The sequence below is a fragment of the Capsicum annuum genome, chromosome 8 (assembly GCF_002878395.1).
Source record: "Capsicum annuum cultivar UCD-10X-F1 chromosome 8, UCD10Xv1.1, whole genome shotgun sequence".
NCBI classification, from domain to species: Eukaryota; Viridiplantae; Streptophyta; class Magnoliopsida; order Solanales; family Solanaceae; genus Capsicum; species Capsicum annuum.
In genome coordinates this window covers 168,837,818-168,861,181 of record NC_061118.1, presented here as the reverse complement: position 1 = coordinate 168,861,181, position 23,364 = coordinate 168,837,818, and the positions used below count along the sequence as shown (strand labels likewise).

Genomic DNA, 23,364 nt, shown 5'->3' with positions numbered 1-23,364 from the left:
TACGTTATGTTGTTCACACTTCTCATGCAGACGCTCAATGGCGTAGTTAAATTGATTGAATCGTGGTTACTCGGACACCCTTTGTTGAAACATTATATTATGTATAATAGAAAATAATATTGTGCATATAAGTCAAAATAACTTCTTAGAGATATATTCTGAAGTCTTGAACATCCTTAATAAATTTTAGCTTTGTCACTATAAACTCTCTCTTATTTTGTAAATATAAGTTGAGATTCTTGTGAAATAATGTTTAAAATAAATGTATCAAACGTTCAATTTTGTACAGACACTTGGAATGAATAATTTTTACACGGCGTAATTGCTCATCAAAATAATAGCCAATAAATATATAATTTTTACACGATCAAATGTCTTAAAAGTCCAATGCGTTAAAACATGCATTCTAAAGTTCAACAAAATGAAAGTAAATCAAGTGCTGCCATTTGCACTTTTGCTCCCTATTTGGGGGTTCTTCTTTAACTTATGCCTCTCACAATAAACTTTTTCGAAAAGTATAAGTTTATATTTTCATATCATAATATCTTTACAACTTATCTTTGTGGAAATACACTGAGTATGTTATTGTTGTAATATTCTACAACTTATGTCTAGATATGACTCAGTTTCTAAAGAACTTATGGATCACTAGGCATTCCTTCAACTTATGTCCAGGTATGACTCAGTTTCTAAAGAACTTATGTCCTACTAGGCATAAGTTCGAATGATAAATGATAAAAATTAAAGACCAGTCATTTGAAGGGATAAACATGCAATTTTATGAGTTAAATTGAGCAGAATAAGTAAATTAGATACTTAAAAACATAGATTAATGCCGTTGATCATAATTTGGAAGCTAAGGAACCCAAATATATTAGATTATAACTGGACCAGGTCAGTTGTTTGATGGGCTGGATTGAGAGAGAAGCCCAACACAGATCCAACGGTTGGATGAGAGAAAGAAGCCCAAAGTGAGAGAATATGGGATAATTTACACAAATAACCACTTATGGCCTTATATTTAGAAGTTAGAAACATAATGAGTAAAAAGAAAAGTTCAAAAGTAGTCACCTCGTCTGAAGATTAAGTTCAAAAAACAAAACTAATATTAGGGCCAGTGTGGTCTGATTTCAAAAAGAGTGGCCAACTTTTAAATATAAAAAGAATATGAGCATCTAACACAAAAATTTAGGACGATAGACTGAAACATCAACGAATATGACCTTATACAAGCAATTATTGAGGGACAAGACAAGTATATGATCTAAAATATCTTAAACCCACCCAAAAGGAGAAATCTAAATTAGGAAGTAAGAGTTGGTATTAAATTACTTATTATTAGTGACAAAAATGAGGCAAAATTTTGAACCTTTTGAATTGGGTTTCTGCCAACCTTTGGATTGGGTCTTCGCCTCACAAATGGGAATGCTTTAGGCCTTGTGAGTCTTATTAAAAGTATGAAAGTTTAAGTACGAAAGAGATTAAACTAGTGGTCATTAAAAAACATTAATTAAAATCCTATCTATTTTAATTCATGAATGTTTATTGAGGATATATTTGTCTTCTGCCCTCGTTGGATTAGAATTAGTTAAATAAGTCTAACCTTCTTAATTCAACATTTTATTTTGTTTTCAGTTAGATATTTGGTATTGGTATCGGAACTCGACTAAATTTATACTAGTATCCCACAATGAAGAGTAAATTGTTCTTTAGTAAAGACGATTTACATACTCATCGCCTAAACTTCCCTATTTAACTTATATTAATTTAGCGAATTTTAGTGAAATGTATTTTTGAAAAAATAGCAAATTAACTGGATTAGGTACGATTTTTCAATTATTTTAGAACTAATTACTTGTTAATATAAAAAAAATAGGAGTACTATGCCCTTGATTCGTTAACAGAAAAGAAAAACAAAAGGTTATTTAACTTAGGCAAGTCCCATAAATCTTAATGGAATTAGTACCATCATTTCTACGAGACTTTTTACTCTTTATTTCATCATTTCAAAGTGGATTTCTAGAAGACATTCAGTCATTCAAACCATAATTAAACTTAGGGTAGGGGTAAAGTTTCAGTTATTTTCTAATTATAGCTAGCTTTTGGTCATAAATTTTTAAATATTTTTAGTAAACAAGTTCAGTGAAATTTGGATTGAAGTTCAAAATATGTTTGTCACAATTCTTAGAAATATGCTAAATACATATACAGACCCTTTAACTATTCGACTTTTTCCGCATAGACACCTCAACTAAGTCATGTACCTATTGAATCCTTTACTCCCTCATAAAATGTGTCAATCGAGCTCAATCGCTGATGTGGCGCTGACATGATGTGGCATGTGTAATGCACTCTCCCAAGGGAGAGTGAGAAACCATAATTAATTTAAAATAATTAAACATACGAATTTCAACCAATAAAAAAAATACATTAAAAGAATTTTATTTTTTTTTTTAAAAAAAAAATAACCATTATCTTCTTCTCCGTATCTTCTCTCCATCATGACTTCTTTAAAAACCATTCACTTATAAATTGAGTGGGAAACCACAATTAATCAACATAATTAAACATAAAAAATCATCAACCAATAAAAAAAAACAAATTATAAATAAATTAAAAAAAAAAAAATACCCATCATCTTCTTCTCCATATCTTCTTCTCCATTAATGGTTTCTTTAAAAATCAATCATATATAAATTGAGTGAGAAACCATAATTAATGGTTTCTCCGTATCTTCTTCTCCATTAATGACTTTTTTAAAACACACATTGAAGAAATTAAAAAAAAAATACAAGATACAATTTATTTATTTTTAACTTTCTGTGTTCAATCCGCAAAGAGGGCTGGGGGGAGGGGGAGGGGGGATGTTCAATCGATGAAGGGGGTGGTGGTGTTTGGAAGAGAAAGGCTGCTGGGGTGGGGAAGGGGGCTGGGGGGAGGGGTGTTTGGAAGAGAAGGGATATGGGGTGGAGAAGGGGGTTGGGGGGTTTGGAAGAGAAGGGCTGGGGGATTTATTAGTTTATTTATTTTTAATTTAAATTAAATTTTATTAAAAAATTATTTTTATAATTATTTTAAATTAAAATGCCACATGTCGTTATTTAATTCGTTACTTCGCCACATCATCAGCATGTGTATTACACGCTTTTTACATTTTTTGCCACGTCAGCAAATGGGGCTCAATTGAAACCATTTGTGAAGGAGTAAAGGGTTCAATAGGTACCTGGTTTAATTAAGGTGCCTATACGGGAAAAGTAAAATAGTTCGGGGATCTGTATATGTATTCCGTCTTAGAAATATATTAAGGGGTGGCTTAAGGTTTAAACTAGTAAAATCTTTGCTTTAAGCCCCCAAAATTTTGAGGCCTCAATAGTTTTAATAGTAAACTCTATAATTTCAACTTCACTTGAAATAATAATGAAGATTGTGAAATACATTTTTAAAAAATATCTAAATAATAATAATAATAATTAAAAAAAAAAAGTTATCTCATTTTTACGAGAAATATTTTAGAACTTTGAACTAAACAACTCAAACTTTACATTAATAAATAAAGTTTTAACAACAACATTCAAGTTAATGCATTGTAAACAAATAGCTAACATCTCATTAACTAAAACTAATCCTCACTTTTATTAATAATAATATTAATATATTAAGTTAAAGGTTAAGTGCCTTTTTAAAATAATACATCGAAACAATTACTATGCAAGAACAAATAAGACAACTCTAAACTATAAGAGTAGTATTTTTATGTATGTTTATGTATGTAAGACCTCCTATCAAAATTTGGTTTTAGGCCACTAATTTTATTGAGACGCCTCTAAATATATTTCACATTATTTGTTGAGTAACATAAAACATGACTTATAATTATAAAGTAATAAAACTTATTAAAAATACTAACGATTTTGGTACATAATTATCATTTTTATACTGAACTAGATAATATATTATCTTACAATTATAACACAGTAATTCAACAAAATGTGCTAATCAAAAACTTATTAGCCACTTTGTCAAATTACAATTAGTTCGGTGAAAAAACAAAATAATAACACCGATAGTAATTAGCTATTTTTTAATATAATCTCTTCACATTTTATGAACAGTTTCTTCACGGCAAACATGCATTTCTAAATCAGATGAACAAAAAGGATGGATGGAAATTTGTTGTGTCAAAGAAATAAATGGATTTTTCTATGAAATATAAAAGTTTACGGTAAATATTTTTTTTTTAAAAAAAAAGAATCAGTAGCTATATTTCTATCCAAAAACAATTTTCTTAATAAATTTTGAGATTTTAAAATTTGACTTTTAAAATTTCTCAAAAACTAGATAAATTCTAGAGCCAAATTAATTTTGTAAGAAAAATCCTTTTATCTAGAGCCAAATTAATTTTGTAAAAAAGATTTCCTAAAAAATACTCCCATATTTTATGACTAAATAAGTCCATAATATTCGCCATACATCTCCTGATGGATTAGAGTATAGTTTAGGTGATGTAAGCCTTTAAGTAATACTATGTATTTAAAGAGAAACTATTCATGATACTTTCACCTTCCCTATAAGTAACCACCATATGTATATTAGCATCATATCACTAAACATTTTCAATTTGAACTCACAAATTTATTTTCTAGATTCATATCATACGTTCCTAACTTACGAAGACAAAAGGAAAAGGGTGTATTCGGGGAAGGAAAATACTTCTAGAGAAATAAATATTTTTTTTTTATTTTTTATTTTTTGTGTTTTATATGTTATATGTGATTTTAGATGTAATAATAACAAACTAAGTTATAGTTAGACAATCAAGATGTGATGATAATGATATGATTGAAAAATAGCAATAACAGAAATATATATACTTAGAATAAAAGAAACGATAATTAAATATTAAAATAATACTAATGATTAGATTTAATCCAATGAAAAAGCAACTGAATTTATACATGAAAATATTTATTTAAGTATTGAAGAGAAGTTCATTGAAGAGATACAAAAAAATTATTTCATATATTTATACAGAAAGTCTTTCTCTATATCTTCACAATTAGATAACCTTAAAATTACCAAGAAAAAAAAAAAGATAACCTTAATAAGAAGAACAAAAGATAACTTACACTAATTTTGCAAAAATAACTACTACTGTTTTTTTACTTCTAATTGTCATATTTTGACTTGACACATCCATAAAGAAAATACTAATATGATTATTTTACTACAACATCCCTATTAATTGGTCGTTATTATTGTGTCGTAAAATTAGTTTAAACTAAGGATAAAATAGCAAAGAAAATTTATCTTTTTCTTGAAATGTCAAAAATAATAAATAAAAATAAAAATTCAATTAAAAAATTAGTGATAAATAATAGTAAAAATTCAATTCAATTGATGAAAAGAATTTTCCAGAATCCTTGATGACATCTATTGTTATCATTACTTTCCTCGTAAATCCATTGAATATGTTATGAATTTTAAAAGCTCTTTTGATATTTTTTTATGATGCTTTAAGCTCGTAATAGGTAATTGAAAACTTTGATATCCAAAATAACTCACACTCTCATTCTTGATATTAATTTTGCTACTCAAACTTGCATTAGTAAGTAAGAAAAAAATACCACTTTAAAAATATTTATATATAGTCTAGAAAAGTTTTATGAGAGAAGTGAGGTGAGGAGTAGGGGTGAAGCGATCGGGATAAGGTATTACGAGGAGCTTATGAAGACGAGGTATGTTAAAATATAAAAATGACACAATCAACATGAATGACACTAGACGAACTTGTTCTTCATATTTTCATTTAAAAAAAAAAAATCATTTTTTTCATTTTTAAATAACTTATTTTCAAGCTAAGTGTTTAGGAAAGTTGAATAGACGTTGAGAAGACTAATAAGATTTTGGGGCTATGTCCAATCTGTATTCTGTTGGATTTGCTCGATCTGTACATAACAAATTTTGTAATAAATTTCTTATTTGCCATAAAAATTTGCTACTATTATATGGCCGCAAATCATTATCCACCACTTTTTTATCAGGATTTTTCTATTATCAAAAAATAAATTCAAAATCCTTACTCAAAAATTAAAAAATCTTATTCATCTTATTATACTCCCTCCGTCCTAAATTGAGATGATGACACATTGATTAAGAAAAATAATTAATAACATGATTAGTTTACCATATTACCTCATTTTAATTTGAAGAAAAAGTAATTAATGAAAAGGGTAAAACATGAAAAAAAAAATTGTGATTAATGAAAAACACAAGTAAAATGAGAAATCAAATTAGAAAATTTGAGATGGAGAGAGTAACTTTCTACGAAATTAAAACTTAAAACCTTACTAAGCATATTGGAATCCAGTTGTATCTTTACTGTTCCTTAGTTCGTGTATAAACCATCTAGAATGAAAATTGAAATGAATGTTTGATTGATTTATTTAGTTAGAGAAAAATGGAGAACCGAAGAGAAGAATAAGGAAAACGTTATGAAGCACGTGAATTAGAAGAAATAGTAGTCCAAAATATTGGTTTTCTGTATTATGTATTTGACGTACCGCAGGATCCTTTTAAATCCTACCTCAATAATCAACCACTGAAATACTGACACGCGTCCTACACTGATGACGTGTCATCCCCCTGAGAAACGGAAAATAAGGCACGCGGATTTAACTGTTTTGTTACATTAACTGATTTGCTTCTCCTCTCTCCACCTTTTTCTAAAGGCACAAAAGAAATACCCCTCGAATTCACTGAAATTACGGATATGCCATTATCAACTTTTTCCGAACACTGATAGATATGTTTATAATTAATTTTAAAAAGTAGTGACTCTTTAGTTGGGTTAAATAGTATATATATTTTTCTTGAATAAGTAACACTCTTTTTTGTCCTTTAAATAAAACTAAATTGACTGATGGGACATAAGTAAGCTTATGGTGGGGCAGGCGGTGTTTACTAGTCCAACAGTTTCTTGGTTTTACACTTATTAATATTTATTGAGATTTTTGTGACACGATATATGTCGGCGCAGGCTTCTAAATTCATTTGAATTTAATATTTTTGACTTAAAATATAGATTTATATGTGAATATTCTTTTAAAATGTGTATAATAAATAGTAGATTTGTACATATAATTGTAAGTAGGATGTGTTCAATGAGAAACTTAAAGGTGGAATCTATCAAATTTAAATAATGAATATCATATGTATTAAATAAATTTGAGTCATGCATTGGAGATGAGTAATAATTCTCCAAATATTGTTGATGTGATGGCCCAACGTTTGATACAAATGAAAATCTAGTGAATGTGGATGGTGACATTATTGCCACAATAAAGAGGTGTATTTGCAGAAAACTTAATTAGCAATAATTGCATTGTCGTCGTAGTTTTCGATTCATCAGGTAATAGAAACTTCTTTTATATTTTGTCACCAAAATAATTAAATTTTCATTTTGCATAATTAATTGTGGAAATTATGAAGCAATACTTAAACCATTCTACCTAAACATTACGTACACAGATTTTAAAACCGTTCCAATCAGACTTGAGAGTTGACACATGTAAAAAAAAATGACAACTGTTATTTGAACAACAAAAGAACCAAAAAGATAAAAAGGGCAAAAGAAACGAAAGCAACAACTAATGACTTTCATGGCAAGTCACTTGTCTTAGCTTGGTGTTCCACATAACTAATTTGCCTATAAATATTACTGGTTCCCATCATAATTTTTACCCAAAGCCACAGCTATAGCAAACTAAAGCTTCTTCTCAAGCACGACTCAGGATTAACATTTTGAGATTAATTATCATCGGTATGTTTTCTTCGTTAATTCTTTAGTACATTTATGAATTAACAAAGAATGGTATGCCCTTTGCAACATGCATTAGTAAATCGGTGGCTTAATTAGTGTGGATTATCAGAGTTGTAGTATAGGTGAACCAAAGAATTATTGATCAAAAGATTTCATGATCTTGATCTTTCTTAATTAATGTGCTGTTCCTAACAAAAATGTAGCATCACTCAGCTATAATGTATTCTTTTTGCTAATGAAAATGGTTTCTTTTAAACAAATTTATGACGAGAAAAGGAAATGTGTTGAGTTTGTCCAGCACACACACATATACACACACACACTCAATGTGGAGAGATGGGAATAGGTCTTTAGCTCGATAAATGATGTGTAATTCTTACTTTATGAGCTAATGTTTGTGGTTAAGTTACGTTAGATTCAATGTTCATTCAGATCGTAGTATTTTAGTCCGACTCGAGAATGGTGGTGGTGAGAATTGAAGGGGAGGGGGTGGGGGTGGGGGTGGGCTGTTTGGGGTAGAGATGAAACCATCAACCTAGATTGTGCAAATGGAAACCTTTTTTTTTTTTTTTAATTGAATTTAAGTTTAAGTTTTGTGCTTATACAAAATAGAATGCGTGTTTGAGGTGTGCTTGTAGAAAAGTAAATTTTGTAATTTGTAAAAGCTTTTTCTTCTAAAAAGTTATTTGTGAAACATTTCAATCAGTCTTATACCAAACACGCCTAAAAGGCACTAATTTGCATTTAATGGTGTATTAGGAAAAGGATAAACCGCATCAAATTGATAATTCGAGTTAAACCTAAAAAAAAACAATTCGATAGTGATTTTTGTTGAAAATTAAATGGTCTAAGAAATTTTATACCCTGAAATGTTTGTAGCTCATATAAAGTTCAAATCAAAATCAAATCAATGTTAATATTAACAAAAGATATTCAATTTTAAGACAGCTAAAAATGACAATAACGATGAATATCTATTATTTAGTGTTGCACTTGTTTACACATTCAAAATGCATAACATATATTTTTGGAAGAATACTTATAAAAATACCTGAACTTTGACCGGATTTTTCGTTGAGCATACTGAACTTTGCGGGGGTCTTATTACCTCCTAGACTTTTTTAAAGTGGAATTATTACCCCCTCCAAAACTCTATACCCGAATTTGGCTGTCGGAGGTGTGACACGCACGCTCTTTCTTCTCCATTTTCATTATTTTCACCATTACAGACATATTACTCCTACAAACAACATTGATAATACTACAATATAAATTTTCACCATTTTTTCACCAAATTCTTGATTCTTCATTCTTGAAATTTGACTTTTATTTAGTTCATTAAGAAAATCTTTTCCCAAATTTCAAATCGAAAATTCTCTTCAATAATTTTGTTCAAATTGCAATTCATACAGTTCCAGCATAGTTTGCTCACATATTCATTGCATAAGTACAATTGCAATAACAATAACAATTATATCAAATGAAGACATTAATATGCATGATCTACTTCAAAGCATACATAACTTTTCTGAGCTGGATAAAAGTTTTTTCTACTTCATTGCAAATGATGCTTATAAATTCCAGTATGTATTTAGCTACTGCCTTAGTGTGCTATTTGCAATCAAATTTCTTCAGGTTCATATGAGACCAACTTTAATAAAAGAGAACTTCAATATACTACCAATTCAAGTATCAAGCAGCCACAACACAATTTTCAGTTTCAGCTTTGCCACCACAATTGGTGTAAACAACCCAAACAGCGAGAACTTCATTCAATTCGAGCAAACTTAATCTCAATATGAAGTTCTCCACAAATTTTATTAGGGATTCCATCCTTTCTCTTTTTTTCCGATTGATTACAAATCCCAAATCAAACACTAATCATATGTATATAAATTAAAATACAAATAGATATAATACCTAATAAATCGCAATGGTGGGTTGCTTGGTGGTGGCAATGGTGGGTTAATTTTGCTATTTTTGATGGAATTGGAGAATATTCATTTGGTGTGTGTGTGTTGAAATTGGGTAAAATTGATGTAATTGAATTGAGTGTGTTGAAGATGACTCATTTGGAGGGTGTGTATGCGTGATGAAATTATTTTCAATTCAACAATGAAGCACCAATTTAACTCCATTGAAGAAAAGAAAGAAAGAGAAGAGAAAGAACGAAAAATAAATTAAAAAATACAAAAAATTTAAAAGTCAGCAAATTGAGGATTTATTTGACCCAAAAACAAAGTTTTTAACGTTTTTAATCACTCTCACGCGCTCAAGAAGCGTGATTACACATACTTGTCAAAGTGGGCTGATATATGCCATTAAAATATATAAAAAAAAAAAAGCCTAGGGGGTAATAGAACCCCCGCAAAATTCAGTATGCTCAACTAAAAATTCGATCAAAGTTCAAGTATTTTCGTGGATATTCTCCCAATTTTTTTTTATACTTAGTCATTTATTGATACTTATTAACCATACTTACATTAGCATGACTTAGTATTTTAAAATTATATTAATTAGTAATATAGGTTTTATGCGACTTTACTGTCTATTTGGTTGAATATTTTAATACAGCATCATCACTCATCTCTCATTTTGTGTTATTTTCTTAAGAAACACTATTAAGTAAATTGTTCTATTTTTTTTCATTATATAAGGCTAAAGAAATATTTAAAGCACAAGTTACATAATTTGGATGAAGACTTTACTAACAAAAAGCCCAAGAAATTTGAAGTTGAAAAACTCAATTTTTATTGATTTGAATTAACAGAGTTAAACATCAATAAAATTAATTTAATTTGATATTTAAAAAATTTAATCCAAACTTTACTTTCTTAGTCATGGACCATAAAATCCAATGCTTGGTCATCAAGGTTGACTCTTGAATACATCAAATTAAAGTCATCAACCACCCTATAGCTTAATTAGAACCCGTCAATTCAATATTAAGGATACAACAATCTTCTTCTTTTTATATAATGTGATGCAAGTCATGAGAGATAGAGGAGAAATTATCTAATATTTTTATTTTTATTGAAATTTAAATCTGTGATGTTATGTTTTTTAATCCATTTTATTGATCATTAGATTATATTTTTGAATGAAAAGAAAAAAAAAACGAAGAAACAAAATCAATGCATGGATAATAGCACTATTGAATGGATATTTTTAGTAAAAAGATTCAAAACGTAAAAAATTAACTCATAATGAAATTACTTCCAAAATTTTAAGTAGGCGTTTGACCTTAAATATTATTCATAATATTTTGGAATACGTTTTTATTTTATTTTGAAATATTTGTTTGGCAATGAAAATCAAAAACATATTCCGAAATATATTTTCATAATTTTTTATTTTTTGATAAACACCTCTTGAGGCATATTCACTATTTGTGGATTCAATTTTTCTCTCACTTTATTTTTAAATACTATCCCAACTTTTTATTTTGTACAAAAACAACGAATCAAATTAAAATACTGCCCCAACCTTTAATTTTTGGTTTATTAGTGATGTTATGGAAGACGGAAACATGGCTCCATTTACTTTTTTTAATGTTCAATAATAATGTTATTTACTTTGTGTATTATAGTGGAGCTGCAAAAATTAATTTGAGTTATTTTCTAATTTTTAGAAATTGAGGTTATAAATCATATTTATAAAGTAGTACATCAAAGGTCTAAAATATTTTTGAAAATACTATGATCAAACAAAATAGAATACTTGTTTTTTATTTTTATGATGAATCGGACCCTACATAGGGTGTTTTTGTCATTTCAATAACAAAGACAACCTTGTTTAGGCTTTTAATGATTTCCTAGATTTTTCCCTTTATTTAATTTTTTTTTTTAAAAAAGAAAAGACCCATGGTTTCTTCTATAGTCTTTCTCTCTCTCTCTCTCCCCTTTACTCTTTTTGTTTTCTTTAAGCTGAAGTTTCACAGTTTCTTAAGTACTATGTAATGAGGTATGCTTCATCATTTCTCCTTGCTTTCCGCATTAATTTTGAACTAACTCTTTATACCTTCTCTTTACATTTCTCTTTCTCTTTATATACATACATGATATTTTTGTAGATATCTATCTATCTACACTGAAATTAAACCAGAAACAACATTGCTTCCCGTGTTTTCCATCTGCTAAATTTAGCTTAATTAAACTCCATGATGCGTGCAAGTTAGCCATTTGTTCTAATTTTGTTTCAAACCCCCTTAAAGACATCAAACCATTTTGCTTGGCTCTTAATGCTTTCATTTCTTCCTTTATCCATAGCCTTAATATCTTCTCCTAAATATCTTCATCCCTTTTTTTTTTTTTTTTTTATAAATACCTGCTGTTTACCCTTCTTTCGTTTTTCAAAAGCCATTCTTGATTAGACCGTAATTTGTTTTTTTAGCTGAAAATTGAGTTGCCCAATTGTGATCTTGGGTCAGTTTGTTGCTGGGAAGTTTGGGGGAATCTATGAAGTAAGAATCTTTTTGGATAAAGATTGGATCTTTGTGTGTTTGTTGTTTGTTTTGATTTGATGTTCTGTTGTGAAAGTGATTTTTTTTTAGGGGGGTGGGACCTTGTTGTTTTTGGCATTTATTAGTTTGTTCCCCAAACTCAAGATTCTTGAACAAAGTTTCTTATTTTAGCTGAGAATCTTGAAAGTTTATCAGTTGCCCATTTGTGATCTTGATGAATATGTTGTTGCAAAGTTGGGGATTCTATGAAGTATGATTCTGTTAGGATAAAGATTTGATCTTTTCTATTTCTGGGTACTCCAAACTTCTGTTTGTTTGTTTGTTTTTTGTTCAGTTGTTGCAGCTTCTTGTTGTTTTGTTATTGATGTTATATGTATGAAAATTATGTTCTGGCAGGTTTTTCTTTTGGTTCCCATCTCCTTGTCTAGTTACTGAATTTGGAGTTTAGCTTAAATTAAAAGGAGGACTATTTGTTTGGGGTTTCTGTCACAGTCGTAAGTTGTGAAATTTATTTCTAATAATTTTGCGTTCTTGCAGCTTGTGTAGAGATTTGTACTGAATTTGAGCTTTGAGAGAAAACATGGGAGGACACATGAGCAAAAAGCCTGGTGAAACTTCAGCTGCAATCGACAATCTGCAGTACAAGACCGAGCTGAACTCATATGAAGCAGCGTGCAGGGCTGACACGGACTTACAGACCTTTGATACAACTCTACAAGCTCGAACCAGTCATATTATCAATACCCTTGCTGATGGTGTTGAAGTTAGAGCACTTTCGTTTGATTCTTTAAAGGAAGTAACTGGATGTCTTTTGGAAATGAATCAGGAAGTTGTAAAGGTGATACTGGATTGCAAGAAAGACATATGGAAGAACCAAGAATTGTTTGAGCTAGTTGAGGAGTATTTTGACAACAGCCTCAAAACTCTGGATTTTCTGGCTGCTTTAGAGAAATGCCTAAAGCGAGCTCGGGATAGCCAATTGCTGATTCTTGTAGCACTTCAACAATTTGAAGAGGAGAATGGGGTTGAAGGGAATCGATACACCAAAACTCTAGAGGAACTGAAGAATTTCAGAGCTGCAGGGGATCCATTCACGGAGGAGTTTTTCCATATTTTCCAGTCTGTTTATACACAGCAAATGGTGATGCTCGAAAAGCTGCAGCTGAAAAAGAACAAGCTTGATAAGAGGCTTAAGTACATCCATGCTTGGAGGAAAGTGTCAAACATTATATTTGTGGCTACATTTGCAGCTGTTTTGATTTGCTCAGTAGTGGCTGCTGCTATAGCTGCACCTCCAGTCGCGTCTGCTCTGGCTGCTGCAGCGTCTATACCATTGGGCTCAATGGGCAAATGGATAGATTCCCTTCTCAAGAACTACGAAGATGCTGTCAAAGGGCAGAAAGAATTGGTCAGCACAATGCAAGTAGGTACTTTTATCACAATTAAGGATTTGGACAGTATCAGGGTGCTGATAGATCGATTGGAAATTGAGATTGAATCACTCTTGAAGAAAACTGAGTTTGCTATCGATGAAAATGCTGTTAAGATTGCTATAGAAGAGATCAGGAAAAAGTTGGATGTTTTTATGAAGAATGTTGAAGATCTTGGAGTGCAAGCCGATGTGTGTAGCAGGGACATTCGTCGCGCCAGGACTGTTATCTTACAAAGAATCATCAAACCCCCAAATCACTGAAGAAATTCGAGATTACATGATGCTGAAATTTGCATAAGCACTGAACATTTTATCTAAATATGTGAACTTAATCTGAAACAGATCTCATGGTTAGAGGACTCCTTAGCCTTTATACCATGAATAATAAGATTTTTATTTGGATTCTTTTAAAGTATATCAATTACTAGCTTTTGTTTGTTATTCATTTATTCTTTTACATGAAAAAAAAATCACAAATTAGTCTATTATATTTGTGTTAAAAGTACTCTTATGATATATGCTGAGCTGCCTGCCTTTGTCAATGCTTTTCTTTATTTTCTGGATTTCATTGTGGCATCAAGGTAATGGTCAAATTTCTGAAAATAATCTCTACCGGTATGAACTTGCTCACGTTGCAATGCTAGGTTCGCAACCAACATAAAACTAGTCAATTTATGATTAATAAACATAATTAGTGAAGATTCATATAGCTCGAAAGGAACTTCAAGGGATCACAACGGAAAATGAATTCAACACAACATCACAGGATAAGTCCTACTAAATTAAGGCTCACTATAAAAGGCAATTACTACATTTATAAAGATACAATGGGTGAAGGCCGAAAATTGAAGTATGTAGCTGTTGTCAAGAATGCAGAGGCAGAAGAAACATATATCTTAAACCAAATGGACGAGAAAAACGTTAAATAGGTACAAACTGCAGTCAATGTCATCACAAAGATGAAGTTTGCCAAACACTTGGCCGTAGACAGCTCACTTTCTATTCCTTCGCAAGGGAAATGACCTTGTGAATGAAAATTAGATAGCAATTTATCCTTGTCACAGAATGTATCCATCAACCATGAAGCAGCCTCGGTTTCAGATTCTGGTATATCCGCTATGGCTATACAGCGTACGTGCATATGAACTTCAGCTGGATCAACCCCAAAAACATTGTCCAGGAAAGAAGGACAACGATGCTTGTAGCCAATTGTGATGTCATAAACTGAAAGAGCACGAAATGGGACAGTCAAAAAGAAGCGTGATGATAGTCTCATTGAATGGCCATTTATGGACTAGCAACCAAATGAAAGTATACTTGTGACATAACTGCATGAAGAAACTCTATGTAATTGAATATTAATGAGAATTATAAAACCAATAGAGCATGACCATGATGAATACAGCATTGGTTCATGTGAATTTCTCATGCTAATGCATATGCAATTAAAAGCATGGCATATTAGTAACGACGTTAAGACGGATATCTGCTCTACGGTACTCTGCTCTCTCTTGAGTGGACTACTGGACCGCAACTATCCATATATAAAAAAGATAGAACTTGATATGTGAGGCACTAACGCCACATACATCAGGAGGAAAAGAAAACAGCAAAAGATACTAAACCTATCCACATCAGACACCCTTGTCCCATGAAAAGCCTCTAACATACCAACTATATCGTATCCACAGTAAACCTACGAGTTAAGAATATCCCTGAATAAGATGAGCAGATTCTAACTTCATGGTGGAAATCGCGACTTATATTCTACCTCTAAAGTTACCAAAAACCTGTAGAAGATGCAATGTTGCTTGCTTACAGAATATAAGATGTCCGGGATATCGCAAAAATTAAGTTACAAAGTCATCTCCTCCCGCCCAACCTCGTTTTCCTCCTCTAATACAACTGACAACCAAATGCAACAAAACACAGCCATATCTGAAGGAAATTAGTTAGGCTCCATTTGTTTTTTTTATGATTCAGACGTCTGAATCTGAATGTACATCTGAATGATTAAGATGTTGTCTCTAGATCTGAAAACTGAACGATTAAGACTGTTTGTTTTTCAATATCTGAATGTGTAAAAAATTTATTTGTATACATAATAAAATAAAAAATACAATTCAAATAAAAAATTAATTATATATTAAAAAAGTTTGTAATTTAATACAACAAAATTATTAGTATTTGATTGAGAAAAAACATTTATTTTTGTTAGTGATAGTAGAGATGGTTTATAATGGTGGTTGCGGTGACAATGATTGATGTTAGTGACTAATAATGTTAGTGGTGATAATTGTGATGGTTGGTATTGTAGTGACTATTATGATGGTGGCGATTGATGGTGGTGGTGGTTGTTGTGATGTGACGCTGCTTGATGTTAGTAGTTTAAGGTGTTGATTGTGTTGGCTGAAACATGAATGCATGATGATTGACGATGTGTTGACGCTAGTTGGAGATGTTATTTGTTGTGATGGTGGAGATGGTTGTTAGTAGAGATAAATTGTAGTGATGGTACTGATAGAAGTGGTGGTAGAGGTGGCATTACTAGTGATAATGGTGGCGGTGGCCAAAGAATGTGTAGAGGTTGTGATGTATTAGTGGTGGTGCTAGTTGTGATAGATGAGTTGGTTGGTAGTAGGGATTGACCGATAGTGATTGTTGATTGTGGTGCTGTTGACGGCAGTGGTAGCGATGAATATAATTAAAATAAAAGAGGTAGTAGGTGTGATAGCTGTTGACAATTGTGGTTGGTAGCAGTATTTGTTGTCGATGGTGGTTGTGATGGTGGAGGTGGTTGTTGGTGGTGGGTGCTGGTTGACAATGGTGACAGTGACAGAGGTGGTTAGTGGTGGTGACTGTTGATTATGAATAGAGTGGCGAATATTATCCAACATCAGAATATGGCATAATACATAAATATGACCCTAAATTTGACACCAAATTATAACATTGATCTTAAACTTTGACAGTGCACAAATATGACCTTTAACTATTCAAAACTGCACAAATATGACTTCCGATCCTACGTGGAAAAACGCGTGTTCATCACGCAAAACTGGGCGCGTCCAGCTTAAAATCTAAGGGCATAATACATAAATATGACCTTAAACTTTACACCAAATTTATAATTTTGACCTTAAACTTTGACAGTGCACAAATATCACCTTTAACTATTCAAAACTGCATAAATATGACCTTTAAATGACTTTTCACTATTATTTTTTCATTATTTTCGGCTCAAAGATGAAAATGACATCTAATTTCTTTTGTCATTGCGGAAAAAGAGCAATATTGAAGATTTATTAATTAGGTGGGTCAGCCTCATACGAAAAAATCGTGCGGGTATGTATATATATTATAAAGCAAAGGGCGAATTTATGTTATATAATATATCTAAATATAATTTATTTAAATATTAAATTAAAGATGAAACTATACTAATAATAAAACAAATTATATTTTAATAAAATATTATTAAATTAATGTTATTAAGGATATTAATAGTAGTATATTAAATTAACGTTATTAAAATGTTAGTATTAAATTACCGTTACCAAACGTTATTAAATTAACGCAGGGGCGGACCTATGTGGTTGTCATGGGGTTCACCCGAACCCCCTCGGTAAAAATATTATGTTGTATATATAAGATAGAAAATTCATATTTATGTACGTCTATTAATGTTGAACCACATGAAACAAGGCACTTAGATAGCCTAATGGTGTTATTTGCTCTTCTTGGGCGCTTCCTTCAGCCTACTGCGCGGATTCGATCCCTACTAGTGACTTTTTTTTTAATTAAAAAAAAGCTAGGTGCTGCTGCTATAGAAATAAATAAATAAAATAATAATAATAATAATAAATACCAACTCTTTTGTAAGTGATTACACTCTCTCCCACTTTTTAAATTACTTTACTCTCTCTCCCTATTAATATGCATAACATAACCGACATATACATAGCATTCTATGTATATGTTGGGATTTTTGTAATATGTTTAGGGAGTTGAGATTTTTTGTAATATTGGAAACATAAGTTGTGTATTTGTGTAATTTTTAGTAATAATAATAATAAAAACGTCGTTTTAACACAAAAAGTAAAACTTTGATAGTACACAAATATGACCTTTAACTATTCAAAACTGCATCAATATGACCTCCCTCCAAGTCAGCCCTTTTAACGACGTGGCACCGTGTGATTGGATGAGCTTTCCACGTAGGCGCGAGTGAAACTCACGCATGGGGGTTGCAAAATTAGAGGTCATATTTGTTCAGGTATTGAATAGTTAAAGGTCCTATTTGTGCACTATCAAAGTTTACTCAAAGTTATAATTTGATGTCAAGTTTATGGTCATATTTATGTATTATGCCTCAGAATATTCTTTCAGACCTATTAAGACTTGGTTCTAGATCTGAATGATTAAGACCTATTCAGAGCTATTAAGAGTTAAAACCTTAATAAAAAACAAATGCACTTAATGGTCTGAAGTCTAAACCATCCAGATTCAGACCTCCATTAAGTGCAAACAAATGATGTTAGTGTACTGCCATTATATTTAGTCCAAAAGCAAACTCCATCTAAATAAGTCCACTAATAGCAAATACTTGGATCATCTTGGTGAAAACATGGAGGAATGATACTAGATTCAAGATATGGAATCCATATTCAGAGAAAATAGAGAACATATGCGACTAAATTAATTCAATTTAGCTTCATAAAAAGTTATTCCTGATTTATGGAAGGTCAAAAATAGGAAAACTATTACTAACATCAGCCAAATAATTACACAAGGAAGAAGGAAAAAGAAGTGGTACCTGCATCCAGGGAACCTCTCAGTTCCTCCAAACACGTATAAAAACCCTTTGTCTTTGGAAGAAGTACATTGTTCAGAATTGGCAATCCGTTTTCAGAAGCATATTTTTTACCCCGAATGCACTTCTGTTCTCTGTATTTAAGTAAGGAAGTCAGTAAGTTCTTTAACGCTAGTGCTAGCGAGAAAAGGCACTAATTTATCATGACATATGGGCACACACTTAACATTAACACAAATAGAATTCGAAAGTCAAAGTTAAAAGGGAACAGGAAATACGTGAAATCAGTGCCTTCTGGAAAAACAACAAGCCACAGTGGATCTTGAGGATCTTTATAGGTGCAAAGCATCTGACGAAGCTTCAATGCATCAGCCTCCCATCTTCTCTCAACAGGTATGAACTCCATGATATGAAAAACCCATCCAAACACAGGCAATTTCATCAAACTGCTCTTAAGTATATACCTGAGAGAGCCTATACATCCCTTGCGCAAAGCAAGATCCCACAAGTACATCCAATCAACCTCAGTTCGATGATTTGCAATTACCAAGACTCGCTTCGCAGATGGAACAGAATCTCCAGAGATAACCACTTTGGTTTTGTTAATCTTTTCAAACCAAAAGGGCCACAAAGCTAACCAACATCCGAAAAAGAAGGATGTTCCCGCTCTGCTAAAATGGACACTAATCATTCGCACGCCAGTAGCACTCCAAAAGCCAAAATACACTAACACCATAAATGCAGAGAGTACTAACACAATTAGACAGAAAATACCCCTCAGCATCCTCAACAGGGTTAGATTACGGTGCCTTGGTTGCTTTCCCGAATCATCACCCATTTGAACATTCATGTTGTTGTGGACAGAAGATTACAAGTAGCAAAAGATCCACTACCTAACACAGCAAGCAAGATATTATGTATTTTTTGTTGAGCTTAAAAAAGAAATTCCTCTCACACCTCATAAACCAATCACAGACTAGAAATCAAAATGCCAATCAACCCAAGTGGGGTTTGGTCCATCTGTCGAACAAAGACCTTCCTACCCCTGGTCCCCTACCCTGTAAAACATGAAAAAACATTGTTCTGTTAGCCAAACTCATCAAAAATTGAACTTTGATGTAAAAACACCAGAACTTAAACAGAAAGTTCAAGCTTTTTAGCTTAATGTGGATTTAACTGTAACTCCTCACTTTCAAGAAACACATACAAGTTACTTTAAGACCTCCCTACCCCTGGTCCCTTACCCTGTAAAACATGAACAAAACGTTATTCTGTTAGCTAAACCAAAATTAACAGGTCTACACTTGCTATAAACTCATCAAAAATTAAATCTTGATGTAAAAAAATCAAGAACTTAAACAGAAAGTTCAAAGCTTTTTAGCTTAATTTGGTTTTAAATAACTCCACTCTTTCAAGAAACACCAAAACTACAAACCCAATTCAGCAACATTAAACTTAAGGTTAAAATTTTCACGAATCTGTCATCTAGACTACAAAATAAAAAACCCCATTGAGCTCAAATTCAAGAAAACAAAAAAAACAAAGAACAGAAATTCTTGAACAGACCAAAAGGGCAAAAATGTCAATCTGGGAAGATACCTGAAGTAGCTGAAACACTTTGTTGGCTCGAATCTCAACGGTCAGAAATGTACACTTTCAGCTGGAGAAACGGAGGGCCGGGTCGGGTCGGGTCGGGTCGGTTCGGGTCGGGTCTGGCAAATGATGTTGGTAGGTCTTTCATAATAAGGTGTGATAAATTGCTCTTTTGTATATTCATTGATGATGGCTAGTTTTACTTTTCAACCACATTCTCATGACGGTGACCCCTCAATTATTTTTGTTTTGGTTTTATTCAAACAAAGGAAGGATTTCAAAGAAGTGATGTTTCTTTTAATCTTTCTTTCATTAATTAATGTGTGATATTCCAATCTTTTTTATTACGATGGAGTTCACTGTTCAGGTTACTCGCACTTATTTGAGCTAAAATTATTTGTGATGTTTATCATTTGCGAGGTGTAAAATATAGTAATAGTTTTAATGTATAATTATTTTATTTTATATTTGGTTAGAGGTATTAGTTAGTTTCGAAATTATTTATTTCATCATTGAAGTCTCAAGGATAGCTAACTGCAGAATTCATTATCTCGAGATAATTTATTCTGAATCAAACAACGCCATAATTTAATTTATGTAGGTTTAGATTGATTGAAAATAAGTAACGTAAAATTTTGCCTTTTTATACATCCTAAAGACTATAATGTTCATAAAACAACGTGATTCCCAGATGGCATTGTTGGAAAATAGTATACACAACGGAAGTATATCAGAATCCTACTATTGCATGAATTATAAATAATTACATAAATGCATAGTTCACGCAAAAAATGTTTGAAATTAATCAGGAATACCTCTTGAAGCATGAGCAGATTCGAAATAATCCTAAATTCACAGTCGAACTCTCTCAATACTTGAATGGATAAGTACTGAATAGAAAACTGATTATTTAGGATAGGCTAGGAAATTCCTATTTATAGAAATACCCTCCCAAGCTAAGATGAAAAAGAAAAAACACTCTTGTTTCGAGATACTCGACGGTGACTTCTCCTTTCTCATAGAAAATAGGATTTCGAGTTCTAGCTTAATATATGGGCTCGATAAGGGCCACAAAATTAATTATTGAGGCTCCCTAATATGGAAATGATTCAAAATACTAATTTGAATTACTCTTATCATAACAAATTATAAATTATTCCATTAATAATTCATAATTGCACTCCTTTAATTTTATTTTGAAGTCACTCATTAAACACTTATATAATTTCCCATGTTAAAATTGCAAATACTAATCAACAAATTAAATTACCGACAAATTCAATGTAATGATTAATTTTCTTTAGAGCAATGCTTAACTTATTTCATTTGTCGGATTCATAAATCCACCACCCGGGTTTACATATAAAAATTATAAGTTTTTCAAAAAAGGTGTATCATACTAACTTATTATTTCACAAATATATATTATTATCATCCAATCTACCATGAATATTGACTCATCTCAAAATATCGCCTTTTTTAATAAATCAAAACGATAAATAATATATACAGATCATAATAATTATATCAAGATTGAGAATATAAGTACATTTAATAATTTAGAAAATATATTTTTATCAATCAATCCAAAAACAACTATCTCTGCTCGGTCTTGTTCAATACATACAAAATGCACTAGCACGAGAAGTTAGAACTATACAATTCTCGTAATCAAGATAAATTGCATTTAATCTCGTGCTACAATCATTCTGATGGTTTGTCCAAATTTCCATCTACGATTTGTGAATTATAGCTTTCACTTATAAGAACGGATGATTTAATTTTCTGTGTATAAACTTAAACTCTATACACCAAATCATCTACTATATAAGCTGAGAACACATATATAACAATGATCTACTTAATGTAACAATTTATTGAATCGAATAAATAAATAAACAAGGAATCATTCAATAAATAATCCTATATCAAAATGCATAATTTATAGTATACTATACTACAATTGCTAAATTATTGAACATGTGAAAGTGAAACTATGGTTGACACTTTCTTAATTTAATTGTTGACACTAAGTAAAAGTTTAAACTTTAATTATGCAAGGAGTCTGGGAGTGTAATTTGGAGATGTATCTTGGTGTTATCCTGGAATAGTTTTCTTGTGGATATATGCATAGTATATGATGTATGTATGTAATGAATAAAAGCACTCAAATCTTGAAGACAGCAGCTGTAAGCATCATGCATCAACAGCAGGATTATAAACATTATTAAACAGAGATTACGTTATTTAATTTATTCTTGAAGAACCTCGAACTCATTCTTGCATGTAATGTAGTATGAAGATATTTCTAGTAACACTATAAACTACATGAAATTACTACATATTTATATAGACACGAAGAAGGTAAAAAAAAAGAAAAAGTGTAACTATTGAAGCTATCAGTGTGATTGATCAGACAAGTACCAAGGGCTTTCGTTAGACTTCTTTCATTTCCGAATTCGCTTCTAATAAGTCTTAGCATTAGTATGAGTTCGTTGACCGCGTAAGGGCAATCCATCTTGATGATGAATTCCTATACAGGAGTTTTCTCGGGCCTATTCATATGGTACCTAACATAATTCTATGATATCGTGGGACTTCTCAGGGCTCTCCGGTTCAGCTAGGTACATAGTTTCGAAATTTATACACGAATCAAGATCGATAAAAGAAAGTTTTACTCTATTGTAACTTTGTAGAGTGTTGTTAATTCATTGAATGAAATCGTAACTGAGGGAAGGAACCGTAGAGAGATGAATTTCTCTTCAATCAATGAAGTTGTCTTCGTAGTCTTGTCTAAGATAGGTACCCATTTATAATAATGCAAAACCTAATAGACTACAAAATTCCGAATCCTACACAATTTTGGTTTAAGGTTGAGTAGCCTCCGAGCTAGGATTTAGGATTGAGTAGCCTCCAAGTGAGTATCGCAATTATTTTATGCTTACACTACAATTATTATTATTTTTACAACCGATAATGGCGATACTAAAGTAATGCGTCCAGAAATTGACAGAAATCACGAGTTTGTGAAAAAATTGAATTCCTAGTTAAAGTTGGAGTAGAAAAATTGTCTAGGATTTGGAAATTTCTAGTGTTTCCTTTTCCTGATACTCAATCCTAAGCGCTAACTTGGAGGCTACTTAATCGTAAATCAAAATTGCTTAGGATTTGGAATTTTGTGGTGTATTAGGTTTTGCATTATTGTAAATAGGTACCTAGTCTTAGACAAAACGAAGAAGAAGGCA

General features: G+C 31.4%; 2 protein-coding genes across 8 annotated transcripts; one reads left to right on the top strand and one right to left on the bottom strand.

Moving 5' to 3' along the window:
* The first annotated feature begins 11,640 nt into the window (after nucleotides 1–11,640).
* On the top strand, nucleotides 11,641–14,156 carry LOC107840391 (UPF0496 protein At4g34320). 2 transcript variants are annotated; one of them, XM_016684240.2, is made up of 2 exons: nucleotides 11,641–11,782; nucleotides 12,819–14,156. In XM_016684240.2, exon 2 carries the CDS (start codon nucleotides 12,862–12,864, stop codon nucleotides 13,972–13,974), a length of 1,113 nt encoding a protein of 370 aa, XP_016539726.1. In that variant the 5' UTR covers nucleotides 11,641–11,782; nucleotides 12,819–12,861; the 3' UTR covers nucleotides 13,975–14,156. The 2 variants fall into 2 exon arrangements, with proteins under 2 accessions (XP_016539726.1, XP_016539727.1); XM_016684241.2 differs by lacking the exon at nucleotides 11,641–11,782 and adding an exon at nucleotides 11,799–12,281.
* A 305-nt stretch (nucleotides 14,157–14,461) lies between these two features.
* Nucleotides 14,462–20,428, bottom strand: LOC107840389 (probable 1-acyl-sn-glycerol-3-phosphate acyltransferase 5). Of its 6 annotated transcripts, none has more exons than XM_016684237.2 (5): nucleotides 20,126–20,406; nucleotides 19,704–19,771; nucleotides 18,805–19,584; nucleotides 18,530–18,660; nucleotides 14,462–14,937 (listed from the first exon to the last, which is right to left on the bottom strand). In XM_016684237.2, exons 3-5 carry the CDS (start codon nucleotides 19,374–19,376, stop codon nucleotides 14,528–14,530), a joined length of 1,113 nt encoding a protein of 370 aa, XP_016539723.1. In that variant the 5' UTR covers nucleotides 19,377–19,584; nucleotides 19,704–19,771; nucleotides 20,126–20,406; the 3' UTR covers nucleotides 14,462–14,527. The 6 variants fall into 6 exon arrangements, with proteins under 6 accessions (XP_016539723.1, XP_016539721.1, XP_016539724.1 ...); XM_016684235.2 differs by having other exon boundaries at nucleotides 19,717–19,771; XM_016684238.2 differs by having other exon boundaries at nucleotides 19,734–19,771.
* Between the last annotated feature and the right edge of the window lie 2,936 nt (nucleotides 20,429–23,364).

Bases quoted from the DNA above. Each gene is read 5' to 3' on its own strand.
- LOC107840391 (XM_016684240.2), top strand. From the start codon at position 12,862: ATGGGAGGACACATGAGCAAAAAGCCTGGTGAAACTTCAGCTGCAATC.
- LOC107840389 (XM_016684236.2), bottom strand. From the start codon at position 19,376: ATGAATGTTCAAATGGGTGATGATTCGGGAAAGCAACCAAGGCACCGT. The intron at 18,661-18,804 runs GTATTTCCTGTT...ACTTAAATACAG, and splicing joins CCAGAAGGCACTGATTTCAC to AGAACAGAAGTGCATTCGGG. The intron at 14,938-18,529 runs GTACCACTTCTT...GTGCTCTTTCAG, and splicing joins GAGAGGTTCCCTGGATGCAG to TTTATGACATCACAATTGGC.